This window comes from Prinia subflava, chromosome 10 (genome assembly GCF_021018805.1).
Source record: "Prinia subflava isolate CZ2003 ecotype Zambia chromosome 10, Cam_Psub_1.2, whole genome shotgun sequence".
In the NCBI taxonomy this organism is placed as follows: domain Eukaryota; kingdom Metazoa; phylum Chordata; class Aves; order Passeriformes; family Cisticolidae; genus Prinia; species Prinia subflava.
Genome location: NC_086256.1, coordinates 190,000 through 204,136, shown reverse-complemented (window position 1 = coordinate 204,136; position 14,137 = coordinate 190,000). Strand labels below are relative to the sequence as shown.

The 14,137-nt window shown below is 48.0% G+C and overlaps 2 protein-coding genes across 7 annotated transcripts; one reads left to right on the top strand and one right to left on the bottom strand.

Moving 5' to 3' along the window:
* Positions 1 to 2,066: 2,066 nt before the first annotated feature.
* CRYZ (crystallin zeta) lies at positions 2,067 to 7,555 on the bottom strand. 6 transcript variants are annotated; one of them, XM_063406830.1, is made up of 9 exons: positions 7,429 to 7,555; positions 6,590 to 6,714; positions 6,100 to 6,252; positions 4,736 to 4,899; positions 4,089 to 4,140; positions 3,463 to 3,612; positions 2,964 to 3,065; positions 2,721 to 2,816; positions 2,067 to 2,459 (listed from the first exon to the last, which is right to left on the bottom strand). In XM_063406830.1, the coding sequence occupies exons 2-9, from the start codon at positions 6,698 to 6,700 to the stop codon at positions 2,298 to 2,300; spliced, it is 990 nt and encodes a 329-aa protein (XP_063262900.1). In that variant the 5' UTR covers positions 6,701 to 6,714; positions 7,429 to 7,555; the 3' UTR covers positions 2,067 to 2,297. The 6 variants fall into 6 exon arrangements, with proteins under 6 accessions (XP_063262900.1, XP_063262895.1, XP_063262898.1 ...); XM_063406825.1 differs by lacking the exon at positions 7,429 to 7,555 and adding an exon at positions 7,201 to 7,338; XM_063406828.1 differs by lacking the exon at positions 7,429 to 7,555 and adding an exon at positions 7,170 to 7,188.
* Positions 7,556 to 7,581: 26 nt separating this feature from the next.
* On the top strand, positions 7,582 to 12,879 carry TYW3 (tRNA-yW synthesizing protein 3 homolog). Its single transcript, XM_063406831.1, has 6 exons — positions 7,582 to 7,740; positions 8,846 to 8,926; positions 9,668 to 9,766; positions 10,619 to 10,690; positions 10,957 to 11,090; positions 11,278 to 12,879. The coding sequence occupies exons 1-6, from the start codon at positions 7,582 to 7,584 to the stop codon at positions 11,480 to 11,482; spliced, it is 750 nt and encodes a 249-aa protein (XP_063262901.1). The 3' UTR covers positions 11,483 to 12,879.
* The last annotated feature ends 1,258 nt before the right edge of the window (positions 12,880 to 14,137 follow it).

Below are 14,137 nucleotides of genomic sequence, written 5' to 3'. Positions count from 1 at the left end.
CATTTATTTGGGGCACAAATAACCAAGAGCAGCTGCTTTTCAGAGCAATCCACTCTTTTTTGTTTTAGAAACACATAGAACAGCAGTTTCCAGACCCTTGCACTGTACAAAACCCCTCACTTTGAACCCCCAAACCTCTTCTGCAGATGCCAAAGTCAGCACAAATGCAAGAGCCTGTTCAACCCTTCCAACCACCCACGGCAGCACCAAGCAGGCTGTAACTGGGAACCACTGCCTTCAAAATCCCATCCAGTCAAATCAGGAGAAGACTCTTAACAAAGGGAGAGAATTATTCTGCCAGATTCAATGGTCTGTGGCCCCCATCTCTTCCTCCATCCTTTTCTGCACTGCCAAGGGGCAGCATGTCCCAAAAAGAGAGCTGAACCAAGGACTCTCCAGGATGACACATTCTCTGGATGGGTGGCTTGCACAAATCAGACACACCTCAGTCCTTCCTCATTAGTTCTATTCACACTACTTCTTCCAAAATTAAAGAATTCCTTCAATTTATACAATGCATTGAAATTGACAGAAGAATACACGTTGTATGATATTCCCCAGGAGCCAGTCCCAGTCCTGCCGTGCCATTCTGCCAGGTCAGCTGGCAGAGAGCAGCGACAATGTGGTACCACAGAACTGCTCTGACACCTTCTGGTGACAAACTCCATTACAAACACGGCCCTTGAGAGCAGCGATGAGGACAGACCAGAGCCTTGCTCTGGATTTCTCCTCTAAACACCATCCACAATGCAGTGGCAGCACTAAGCAAGGAAGGAGCCACGCCAAACCATCAGCCTCTCATTCATGTCATAGATCCCTACTAAATTAATACTGAATTAAAAATAATTTAGTATTTGAACACAGAATATAGAGAAAAGGTATATATTTTTATATGCACATTCATCTCCACCACCATATCCATCATTACCCATTACTTTTAACCTCCATTTAGTACTTTGATATTAAGAGATGTTTGACTTTCTCTAACAGCCTTGTCAAGAGGAATAGCAGGTTCCCAACATGGCACTGCTTCCCAGGCCATATTCTGCTTGAGACAACAGGAACAGTCAGCACCTTTCACCTGGATAATCAGCTGAAACACTGCCTACACTCATCACTTACACCACTTAAATCTTCACATAAAAAACACAGCTCCCTACTCCTGTGGGAAGTGTTACAGACAAGCAAAACAGCTTCTTTCCCCTAGGGCAGCCTGGAGGGAGGGACTCCACTGCACCTTGGCAGACAGGGCTCCTGCCTTCCACAGCTGAGCTGGCCTCATCCTTCTCTCCCCAAGCAGCTTTCTGAAACCACACACTGAAACACTAAATTGAAATCATTAACTCTAGAAACATTCCATCATCTTTCCTGGCAACACCATCTGTGGTGTGATGGATTTGAAGTTTATGAGAACAAGACACAATGAAATGACCTGGGGCTATGGCACAGTGACCCCACACAGACTCCTGCACACAAGCCCCAGTGCTGAGGCTGTGCCCTGCCCATTTCAGTGGATGGAGCTCAGGAATTTCACAGGAACTCTCCGTGCCACAAAAGCCATGCAGCCTCTGCCCCATGCAGCCAGGGGTCCATGAGACTCTAATAAAAGTCATAGAAAGAACTGAAATCTTCATAACCAGCCATTTACCATCTAGGAACCAGCTGCTTCAGCCACGACCATCAGTTCCAAAAAGGCAAATCCCAGCCTGCAGCTCCAGAGTGACAGTCCCTACGGATGAGCCAGGACACCGTCACCTCAGCCTTAGAGGCACAGACAAGCAGAACTGCCTCTCCTCCAAACAGTTCATGCTTGAGAGATTCTGCCCACCTTTTGAGCTGGAAAGTGAACTATTTTGTCAGTAAAAGCTTTTATTTCAAGTAAATTATGTGACAAAATTTGAGTATAAATTTTGTGGCTAATTTACAATTCTAATTAACACACATAGTGAGTTATTTAATTTTGTGTATCTGTAAAAAGCAGCTTCATTCTGTTACCTACAGTGGCCTCATTTTGCCTTCACCTGGCCCATGATACCAATCCTTACCATCCCCTGCAGAACAAAGCACACTAGCAGAGAAAATTTATTATTTCCACATCAATCAAAAAAGCTACCAAAATTACTTTACAGTAAATGCAACTCTGCTCATTACAAAAAGAAAATGTTAACTAATTCATCTAAGTGAGCATTTTCTGCTACTGTCAAACATGATCAAAGGTATATTTATACATTTCAGTGAACCATGTAAGCAAAGGTGCAGTTATAACAGCTACAAAATAAACAGAAAAAGGTGTTCCTTTATAGAAGTAGCACCATCTTCCCTCGGGCACCACTGCTACAAATAATGTCTTCATGAGCCTTGGCTACTTTCTCCAGGGGATATTCCAAGCCCACAACAGGTTTCAGCCAGCCAGCTTCTACACCATCAAGGAGTGCTGTGGCACATTCCTGCCTTTCCTCCTGCATGTAACAAACATAGTGTTTATGACAAGGTCTTTGCATTTTAGAATAGTATTGACAATTTATGCAAGAATTACAGCAAATTCCACAACAGGAAAATATTTTATGATGTTCTGAGATTGAACCCAAACATAAAGGAATGAACTAACAAGTTTGTTACAGTGAATTTATCCTTTCATTCCTACAAATAATTTTAACTGTAAATAGAGGGATGCTGGAACAAGCCCATAAAGCATAGTTTAACATAGAAATGTTTCTTACCTCAGTTGCAAGAAACAGACTCACTCCGATTATGCTGGACTCTTTGCTCATTGTGTCTCTTGGGTTGATCTCGATGCGTCCTCTGCAGCCCACGACCTGCCCAAAGGAGTCCAAAGCATCGGGTCAGAGCTGTTCAGTGAGGCTGAATGCACAAAATCAGTGACACAAGCACCTGCCATCACCTCCCTGTCAGGGACACGAACAGTCACTGCCACCCTCCTGGCCCAGGGCACAAACACTCACCATCACCCTCCCTGCGCGGGACAGCAGCTGCAAGTCAGCATCCAGGTTGACATTAGAGAGCATTTCTATGATGATATCGACTCCCCCCGGCCCTGTGCACGCCTGTACAGGACACAGGATGTTATTTTAGTGCTTGGGTACCACCATTTGTTTTAAATACTACAGAAAGTATCCATCCTACAGCTTATTGTTTAAATTTTCAACACAGCCTTTGCACCGCAGCTGACAGCTGACAAGCTGAACCGTAGCACATTTTGCTGTGCTAACTTGTGATGTGATCCCACACTGGAATTTGCTGAATGTAAGAAGTTCTAAATGCCACTGCCTGCGAGGAAAGCTCGGCTTTTCCAGCCTGAGAAAGTTTTTCCTTGTGTAGAACTGAAAAAGGCAGTAAACTATTGCTCCTGCATAAATCTCCTTTAAACTCTTCTGCAAACAACTGTTCACAATTCATCAAGAACAACACAACCTGCATTCTTGACTCCAGGCACATGCCTACCTTAATTTTCTCGGTGTAATTCGGGTCTCTGTGATTAAAGGCGTGGTGAGCACCATTTCTCAGGATCATATTCATGCCCTCCTCAGTTCCTGCTGTGCCCAAAACCTTCAAACCACAAGCTCTGGCAATCTGACATGCTGCTAGTCCCACCTGAGGGGAGAAAAAAAATTTCTATATTCTATATTCTATATTCTATATTCTATATTCTATATTCTATATTCTATATTCTATATTCCAGTACTTTCCTTGTGCAGCCAGCTGTTTGCTCTCAGGTAAAAACATCCCTGAAATGCAGTCATCCTGAACCAGTGACTTATTCTCAGAGGACTGAGAACAACTTGTACATATTGGAAAATGAGAGCTTTCTGCTATCAGTGATGAAACTTCCAGACCAACTACCCCTGCAGCAAACACCTGCTCCGTGTGCGATCCTCTGACTGGGGATCAGTCTCACAGTTCTTGGGAATAACAGGGTTTGTTCTAAGGAAGTGTATCCTGGAATATCTGAAACAAAAACTTCATCTGCTAATCTATTGATACAAATATGACCATAACTCACATCCCAGGAAGAGGCAGATGGAAGGACAGAGAGCAGTTCTCCACCACTTTCCTCCTTGAATACTTACCCCCCCACTAGCACCATGCACCAGCACGCTTTCCCCTGCTTTGGCACAGCCTCTAAGTGAAGAACACAAGAAATATTGACACTGTGATTGCAGCACATACTGAGTCTGGGCTTGCACATACTGACATCAAGTCTCATTGCTCACACAGCATTGTTTCCAATTCATGTTCCAATTATGTTCCAATCTATGGCTAAACAGATATAAGCTTTTTTGGGGGAACAAGGAGGCAAAATAAACCTTGTGATTGATGACTTGAAGCAACATGCAGCCAACAGCCAGTGAGAGCCAGGACTTTGGCCTGCCACAGGAAAGCAGTGGTTCTGTTCCACAGCACCTGTCTGCTAGCTGAGGAAATTGTAACTATTGTTCTTTTTCCTCCCCAGCCAAAATGCTGGTGAGTACGGAAAGGGAGTCACATGTTTTAGTCCATGAAACCTTTCCAGGTAGGCTCTCTCAAGAAAAAAGACTTCACAGGAAAACACAGTCACAAACTCCTAAGTAATAATTATCTGACAATTCCATCAGCGTAACATTTTTAAACATTTCTCACTCGTCAACCTCCACGTTTTACAGGACAGTGAAAATGTGAACTTTGGCATTGTAAATATCAAAGATTAAAGTGCACAAACATGGATTTGGTGCCTTACTTCTGGAAAAGGGCCCGGTAGGCAGTGAAGTAGGGCACTCCAATCGCTGCTCCCTGCCTAAAGTCCAGTTTGTCTGGCAAAGGAAAGACTCTGTTGGCTGCAGCAACTGCATACTCTGCATATCCTCCAGAAAGTGTTTCAAGGGTGAAAACTTTGTCACCTTTCTAGAATGGAGGGAGGGAACACAGAGAAATCACTAATTTCCCTGACTTTTTCCTTAATAAACATTAAGAAGAAATTCACAGAGGTTTAGGCTATTGTTAACATAATAACAATATGTTAAAAAATCTCCTGTCAAAAATAACCAGTTATATTTGTTAAAGACATTTTTATAAATACTGATACATACCAACTATGCAACACAAACCATATAATTCCTTATACCTAAATCTAAGTATCATAATTATAACCCCACCCCACAGTGTAACACACAAACCTCATTAACATGAACCTTAATGAACTTGGACTGAAGTCAGGAATTCCATCCACAGATTCCAAACGCAAAATCCCAAAAGCTTTTACAAACACAAAAGAAACATTTCTAAACTATTTAAATGTGGAAATATGTATCCTCTTAATATACCCTAAGACATCTCTCTCTCATTCGAGCCAAGAGCATCACAATTGTCAAAGGAAGCAAAAAGTCACACACAGCAGATACAGCAAACTGCTGAGAAAATATGAACAAAGATGATTCTTCTCTCTTGATAACACAGTCTCTCAGGTCTCCCAAAATTGTTACATAAATTCCAAACTAGGAAATTCCAGCCCAATTTTACCTACAATTTTTATGTTTGTTTGGGACCAAATGTCTAATGACTTAAATGGGAGAACCAATTTTAAAACTAAATTGATATCATAGATATCTTTTAGCCAATTGATATTTGCCTTCTCCTTTCCCACTGAGAAATCCAAGTAAAATTACTAGACAGGAGTAATACAGTATTTGAATAGTTTTAGCAACAAAAAACAGAATTTGTGGAGCTTTATAAGGAAGCAATTTCCATTTCTCAAATACTTTACAGAAGAGTTTTCAGTTCTGCCTGAAATTACAATCCCCAGCAAGAAACATCCAATCTCAACTTTTTCTGCAGTGCCAGAAAAACAGCTCCAATCCCCAGCTTTGGTACACCAGGTATCACTGCTTTAAGCAGACAGACTGCCGTGCCTCCTGTGAGACCTCTGAACTTCAGGAGGGCACAGCACTCCTCACAATGGGATCCCACACAGTGGGATTTTATGAGTCTGTGGAGGGGATCCCCCCCTTACATGATTATAAGGAACAAAACCAGGTACAGCAGCACAGCAATCAGCCAAAGAGGACCCATTAAACAATAGTGAATTATACCCCAGCGTGTGAATACCTTGAATGCAGTCACGTGCTCCCCAACACTTTCAACCACCCCAGCCACATCCGAGCCAGGAGTGTAGGGTAAAGCTGGTTTCCTGGCATAAGTCCCAGAACGAATATATGTCTCAACAGGATTCACCCCACAGGCATGGACTTTAATTAATACCTAAAAAAAAGACACTTCTTAAGCAATAACTAAAAAGATTTAGCCCTTGAATTCACAGCACGGCCTTGTAGCATTTTTACTGAATTCTCAAACAGCCTCTGTTACAACCCAGTGTCAAACTGAAGCTAATTGCAGGAAAATCTTGATGTGCAATACATAGCCCACCACAGAGTAAAGAGCAGACATTTGTTAAGCATGGTATCTCAAGTAGTATGAAAACACTTATCAAAACTCACATACTCTAGGTGTAGGGTTCTGGGTTGTAGCCCTCATTCTGTCTTGCAGGCACTTGTTAGCATTCATTATCACTGTTTACCTTCACAGAGTTCACATATACCTGGTTTTCTTTTGGAAGAGGAACTAACACATCTGACTGGAGTTTAAGCACTTCAGGGCCACCAAATTCAAACACTCGGACCGCTCTCATCACGCTCCTGGTGGCTGCCATGACGACCAGAGGATCTGGTAAAAGAAACAACGAGATCCCTGCTACCTGTTCAGGTCACGAGGGCCCGAGCCAGCAGGAGATGCCCTGCGGACACCGCCGGAGCACGGCACACACCGCGGGGCCGAAGTGCGGATCGATCCTGCGATAATGAACCGAACCAGAGGGAGGGGAGGGAGCGGGGCGAGGGAACGCCCCGAGCTGCCCCGGGGCTCCCGCTCGGGGCACCTTCCGGGATCCCGGGCACGAGGAGAACAGGAAACACAGCCTGGGCCCCGCGGCCAGCGCCGGTAAGAGGGCTCGGGGTTGTGCCCGGCACGGTGCAGCCCCGACACGACGGGCCTCGACCCTTTCACCGCCAGCCCCGCCCACAAACACACCTGCGCCGCCGGGCCCCGCCCACAAACACACCTGCGCCGCCGGGCCCCGCCCACAAACACACCTGCGCCGCCAGCCCCGCCCACAAACACACCCGCGCCGCCGGGCCCCGCCCACAAACACACCCGCGCCGCCGGGCCCCGCCCCTTGAGACGCCTCGTGGTCAGGCCGTGCCCCGGAAGCGCTCTATGCGATCAGGCCCCGCCCCTTCCAGCCACTCCCGTAGCCGTCACCGCCTGAGGCCCGGCCGTGTCCGCCGTGGCTGTGGAGTCCGGTGCGGATAGCGCAGAGCCGCCTCCTTCCCGTCCCGTCCCCCCGGACGAGCGCCGGGGAGCCCCGCGCCCACCGCCTACCTGCGGAACGGCGCTGCCCCCGCGGCGGAGCGCGGAAGAGGGCGGGGCAGGACCCGGGCGGGGCGGGGCGGGGCGGGGCCGTGCCACCGCTCGCCCCGCCGCGCCGCTCGGCCGCGCAGAGATTTGTCCGTCGTGAGCCGCCGTCCCCCCGCCATGGCGGCGTTCGCGCGGCGCAAGGCGCAGCGGCTCGCGCGGCCCGACCCCAGCCGGAAGCGCGTGCTGGACGCGCGAGCCGCGGAGCTCGTGCGGCTCCTGAACGCGCGCGAGCGCTTCTGCACCACGAGCTCGTGCGACGGGAGGGTCACCGTGACGGTGGGTCCGGGACCGGGACCGGGACCGGGACCGGGGGGGGCACCGTGACGGTGGGTCCGGGACCGGGACCGGGACCGGGGGGGGCACCGTGACGGTGGGTCCGGGACCGGGACCGGGAGGGTCACCGTGACGGTGGGTCCGGGACCGGGACCGGGAGGGTCACCGTGACGGTGGGTCCGGGACCGGGGGGGGCACCGGGACCGGGAGGGGCACCGTGACGGTGGGTCCGGGACCGGGACCGGGACCGGGGGGGGCACCGAGACCGGGAGGGGCACCGTGACGGTGGGTCCGGGACCGGGAGGGGCACCGGGACCGGGAGGGGCACCGTGACGGTGGGTCCGGGACCGGGAGGGGCACCGGGACCGGGAGGGGCACCGTGACGGTGGGTCCGGGACCGGGAGGGGCACCGGGACCGGGAGGGGCACCGTGACGGTGGGTCCGGGACCGGGAGGGGCACCGGGACCGGGAGGGGCACCGTGACGGTGGGTCCGGGACCGGGAGGGGCACCGGGACCGGGAGGGGCACCGTGACGGTGGGTCCGGGACCGGGACCGGGAGGGGCACCGTGACGGTGGGTCCGGGACCGGGACCGGGAGGGGCACCGTGACGGTGGGTCCGGGACCGGGACCGGGGGGGGCACCGTGACGGTGGGTCCGGGACCGGGACCGGGGGGGGCACCGTGACGGTGGGTCCGGGACCGGGACCGGGAGGGGCACTGTGACGGTGGGTCCGGGACCGGGACCGGGGGGGTCACCGTGACGGTGGGTCCGGGACCGGGAGGGGCATCCTGGTGGATGGTCGCTGGGATGCCGGGATGGGGGTTCCGCCCCTCCCGCGGATTTTGCTGGCGCGGGGCTGAGCTGCTGGAGCTCCCGCTGTTCCCGGTGCCTCCTCGCCCGTGCCCCGTTCTTCGGGCGGTTGCGGGGCCCCGACCCACTGCTGCCGGAGCTCGGCGGGGCTGAGCACACGGACGGGCACAGGGCGGTCGCGGTGCGAGTGGGCTGTTGCTTCAAGAGGCACGCTCTTTATTTCTAAGCACCGTTTCTGTAACAGCACCCGATTAAACCCCACTGCGGAGCCATTTCAGTGGTTTCTGTCCACACTAGGACACGGCCGGCGCGGGGATCCAGAAGAAGAACTGCACGTGGCTCCTGGTAACGCACGACCCGTGTGTCAAGGGCGATGTGGTAAGGGCACAGCGTGGTACAGCCTTTGGATGTATTCACGGACATGCTCCTGGTGTCCTGGAAAACACTTCGTGTCAGAGGGTTTTTATTCCTGCTACTGAGATGAACTGATAGTCTGCTCTCAAAATTAACTTCTCCCTAGCTGTGTTGCGTAATAAATTCTTCAGACCCTTTTTAAGCGAATGCTTTTAAGCTCAATATCGAATTCTCTGCATAGTTATAAATGCAGCTGATATTCCAGAAACTTACATAATTTCTTACTGTCTGGAGTCATAGTTAAAACTCTTGAGTTAAAAAAACTCTTGAGCCCAGCTTGCTGAGCTTGCAGACAGACATCTGACAGTGGTATAACAGGGAATCTCTTATACTGCATTGCTAATTTAGTATCAATAAATCCTCTGAAATTAAAAAAGTCAGTAGTGCAGGGTTTTTCATTTTTAGTATGGTTTCAAAATCATCTACGCTTTGCATATATTGCTTTGGCACACAGAAGAAGCAGTTGCAAGGTCAACATTTTCTCACTCAATTCATAGTTCACTTTACCATAGTTGTACATTCTCACACACACACAAAAGTCTCCTCCAGCATATTTGTTTTCATTAGTATTTGTTCCAGCAAAGCAAAGCTTGCTAAAATTTCTATCAGAAAATTTCAGGGCAAAGAGGAAATAGTGGGGTGTTATTAATTCTTTTGTGAGGAAATACTCTGATTTTTATATAAATATTTTGGTGTATTTTCCAGATGACAGCACTAGAGAAAGCTACTGGTGATGTTGTGTTCAAGTTTGAACCATTTGTTCTTCACGTGCTGTGTCGGGAGCTGCAGGATGCACAGCTGCTGGTAAAACCACATCAAACACAATGTGGCATTGTTGATGTTACATTCCTGCCTGTAAAAACAAAAGTATTGGCTCCTGGGTAAGCAGTTGCACTTAGAAACAATCCCAGGTGTTCTGCGTGTTTAATAATCAGGGTAGCAAAGTAAGCTGATGAAAAAACTCAGCTTTAAACTTAGTGAGGGTTTTTCTGTGTTTGGAAAGGAACATTACTCACCTGCAATTCAGCCTTCAGAGCTGAAGCAGACTGCCACTTGAAACACTACCTGAGGGGCCTGGGCTGCTCTCCCTGCCTGGAAGGGATGGATTTTAGATGGTGCTTTGCTACCAGCCAGGCCATTTGGCTGGAAGGGGTGGATTTTAGATGGTGCTTTGCTACCAGCCAGGCCGTTTGGCTCCATTCCCAATGCATGGAGTGATGCCTTTGCCTTCTGCTGTTGCAGTATGACTGCAGAGAGCAGTGTGTGCTGTGCTTGTGTTGTCCTTAGTGCAGAAGAGCTGAGGAGCTCCTGCGGAGTGCAGCTGCACCTGTAGCTGTAAACAAGTGGCACGACTGCCTGTGAAGTTCCAGCTCATTGGGATAAAATAGTTCATTTCCTAGAGAGACATGACATCCCTGCGGCACTGGTGGATTCAGACAATCAGGATCCACCATGGGCCTCTGAAAACCACCCACGATTTGTGGGGTTGATCTTAAAAAGTATTTTAATGTAACTTTTTTTGAATAAGTCTGGGTAGATGATTTGAATAAGTTTCTTTGCAAAACTGAGATTGTACGTTGCATTGCAATCCATCCGTAAGTATTTTTTTGCTGTGAAAGTGTACAAGACCTGTTTATGCATTTATTCTTTCTGCAGCATTCAGTGGCTGTTGACTCTGGGTTCAGAAACTCTGGTATTACAGTTGGCAGAGGAGGAAAAATCACAATGGTAAGGACTCCACTACTGGAAGGGATGTAACAAAGTTAGATTGTTAAGTTAGCCTTGATTTTTGTATGAGCCAAGCCCTGACTGGTGCTTGAGAGCTGTCACAGGGCATGCTATAGCAAGGAAATAGCTTGCTGCTTTAGATGACAGCAACCTAAATAATCATATGGATAAGCAGGTTTTTTACTATAATGGACTTCCTACATTATTTAAATAACCTTCATAAACTAAAAAACTTTATTCCAAGTAAATAACGTGTGTGTTTTCAGGCTGTGCGGAGCACTCACTGCTTAGAAGTTCCATTGAGCCACAAAGGGAGATTGATGGTCTCCGAAGAATATATTGAATTTCTGGTACATGTAGCCAATCAGAAAATGGAAGAAAACATAAGGAGGATTGACAGGTTTGTAAGAATACACCAGTTCTGTTCATGACATCTAATTTTTCTTCAATACTAAATAAAACATTAGTAACCACTTTTCTCCCCTTGCATGTTTTGATTACATTCTAAAAGCATTAGTTTCTCAGAGTAATTTGCAGATCCTGAGCAAATCAGTAACAAGAGTAACTACAGAATTGTTTCTGTCTAGATTCCACAAAGGCTTGGAGCTGGCTCTGGGAGCTGCTGTCCCTGCAGACGCCTTGTTCCCCGAGGGGCCGGAGAAGAGCCGCTCCGTGTACGTGCACAGAAGGAAGAGACGGACTGCTCAGGAGCAGGCTGATCCCAGCAGAGGGCTGGAACCCCAGGATGATCCTGAGAGCAGTCTTGATTTGTTTGCTGAAATCATGATATAGACTAAGACATTTGAAAGCAAATGGCAAACTGAAAAATGATTGTAAAGCTCTTTCTAAGAGATTTATATACTCCTGTGCTCCAGGTAGTAATACTCTCAGACATTGACCAGAAAAAAAGGTAATTAACAGAATAGTGAGCAGGTATAGCTACAGGACACAGAGAACAAAGCCGTAGAGTGTTTTGTGAGTTTTTTAAGTGTACTGTTGAATTAACAATGTGGTACTCCATCAGTTATCCCAGAAATAACGGGTTTGCTGCAGCCTTTTGCCATGTTCTCTGTGGCAGCATTTCACTTCCAACTTCCTGGGTTTTGCAGAGCCAGCTGGCTCTGAAGGTTTCTCCTTCAGGGAGGGGAAGAGGTGCTGGGGACAAGCACTGAAGACTGACAATCATCCACTCATGGGACAGCCAATACATGAGGTGGAAATTCACAGAAACCTTCCAAAGTAGCACTGTGTACACCAGTCTCAGACCTCATGTGCGTTTGGGCAGACTGGTTGAAGTGTGATTCAGCCCAGGGGCACAACTTCTGACAAGTCAGAGCTGCTGGCCAGGAGCTGTGTGAGCAGAACGGGAGCCCCACAGCCCGTGGGGCAGCAGGCAGGTGGTGGGAGCAGCCAAGGGCCCCACGGCGGGGCAAGGCACAGCAGCTCCTCAGGGGTGGAGACGCGGCTTCTGCCACAGGCGTTACTGGAGCTTTGTCAGGATACAGCCTTGTGTCACTTTGCAGTCACTTTACCATAGACCTTCCTTTCACTCTGAGGCTCAACTGCCTGTCTGCACTGAAGTGAAACCACAGGGCTTCATCAGCAAAAAGCAACATCTGCCTTCATGCAGAGGGTCTTCCCTGCCCTGCTGCCTTAGCAAAGCCCTGGAGAGCCTCTGTTGCCATCCCCACTGCTGGCAGTCCCACTGTTCTCCACCCGGGGGGCACATCCTGCACACAGAGGAGGTAGTTGTTGCTTGTGGATGTCAGAGAGTTTGTTCAGAATAGTCTGAACCCTCCTCTGCACCTGACATTTCTTAAAGTGTCTGGTGCTGGTCTGTTGGACATAGCTCAAGGGACTGACAGCACCAGCACAAGCGGTGCCCACAGACACTGTAACAGCCCAAACCCTCACCCTGTGTAACAGCACTACAGTGTTCACATTCTGAGAAATAGTTTGTCGGAAACTGATGTGTGGCGTGATCCCATATTCTCCTGAAAAATGATAAAAAATTCAGGAAGACTTTTTGGCATCTTAACACAAAAAGGTTACCCTAACTGTTGGCATCTTGTTACTTTATTTCAATAAAGTTAATAGTCTCCAATGGTTGAAGACATTTGGAGACCTCATACTAAAACAAGACCTTACAACAAGGAAAATAAAGATCAGGGAAACATGTTACTTCAGTATATGGAACTGTTTTTACAAGGTTTTTCTGATAATTTTTTTTACACCTCATCCAAGGTTGCAGAGGGTGATGGTGAGGTGGTTCCACCACCCTGACACTATTCTGGGGCCAGCAATGCCTTCATGCACCTCTGCCCTTGCACAGGGATTACCACACCTTGCCCCACCTCACCCAAGCTCCACCTGCACATTTTGAGGTTAATTTTTTCAAGCTGTATTTTATTTCCAGCTGCTGTATGGGATTCTATTGGGCTGTAAATGTGCAGAGCCATTGGGAAGAGCATCCAGAGGCAGCTGGAGGGAGCACCCCTGAAAAGGGGATTCTGGGGGTTGTGACTGAAGGGAAATTCATCAATAAGCAACAAGACTCCTAAAACTCAAATCTTTACCATTTGTAAGTGTGCTTAGCCACTTAATCTAAAAGATATTTTTATACTTGCTCTCACTTTGCTTAATTTTTTAAAATTACAATTGCACTCCCTGTGCACTCAGTTGTTTCAGGGGAGGCAGATGGGTTCATTCACTCCAGGAACTGATTGTCATTTCTCACCCCATAGCATTTCACATCCACACCAGTACTCAAGTCAGCACCACAGCATTCCCAGCTGGTTGTGCCACAGGTTCTGAGCCAGCTGTGCTTCCCAGCACATCCATGCTCTTGGGCACAAACTCACTTGGCCAATTCACTGGGATAATTCTGTACATGCAAATCACAGATGTCAGCAGCACAGATGTTCGCTTGAAACAGCTTCTTCCTCTGAAACTCAGGTACATAAATTGGTTTACAAGAGCGTGGTAGTAACAGCTGCAGGGTGCAGTGAAATCTGTGTTTTCACATCAGATTAAACCTCTCTGGACCAGAGCAGCTTTGCAGCTCTCAGCCTCTGCTCCTGCCAGGGCTTCACTAGAATTTAACCAAGTCTCAATTTAACTTTAATCAATCTCAAGTTCTTTTTAATTTATCATATTAAATGTATCACACACTGAAGGCTTAGCAACCCTTCAGTACTTTTGATTACTGAAAATACACCATCATTTTGCAATATCTTTCAATTTGATTTTACATAGTGGGATATTATGGGAAGTGTTTCACTTCTGATCTACCCATAGTTGGAACTGCCCCAGGGGAATATGCTGGGTGTTTGTGAGAGAACCTTTGAAAAGTAATTTCTGTCTAAAAAATTACATGGATGCCTAAATTTCCTGAGCTGCTCACTCCATATCTTCATACCAGGAGAAGATAAAGCCTGTAGGAATTGC

Excerpts from the sequence above, each read along its gene's own strand:
- CRYZ (XM_063406830.1), bottom strand. The coding sequence starts at position 6,700 with ATGGCAGCCACCAGGAGCGTGATGAGAGCGGTCCGAGTGTTTGAATTT. Across the intron at positions 4,141-4,735 it reads TACCGGGCCCTTTTCCAGAA|AGGCTGTGCCAAAGCAGGGG; the intron begins GTAAGGCACCAA and ends TTCTTCACTTAG. Across the intron at positions 3,613-4,088 it reads TGCATGGTGCTAGTGGGGGG|GTGGGACTAGCAGCATGTCA; the intron begins GTAAGTATTCAA and ends TTCTCCCCTCAG.
- TYW3 (XM_063406831.1), top strand. The coding sequence starts at position 7,582 with ATGGCGGCGTTCGCGCGGCGCAAGGCGCAGCGGCTCGCGCGGCCCGAC. Across the intron at positions 8,927-9,667 it reads CGTGTGTCAAGGGCGATGTG|ATGACAGCACTAGAGAAAGC; the intron begins GTAAGGGCACAG and ends TGTATTTTCCAG. Across the intron at positions 10,691-10,956 it reads GAGGAGGAAAAATCACAATG|GCTGTGCGGAGCACTCACTG; the intron begins GTAAGGACTCCA and ends GTGTGTTTTCAG.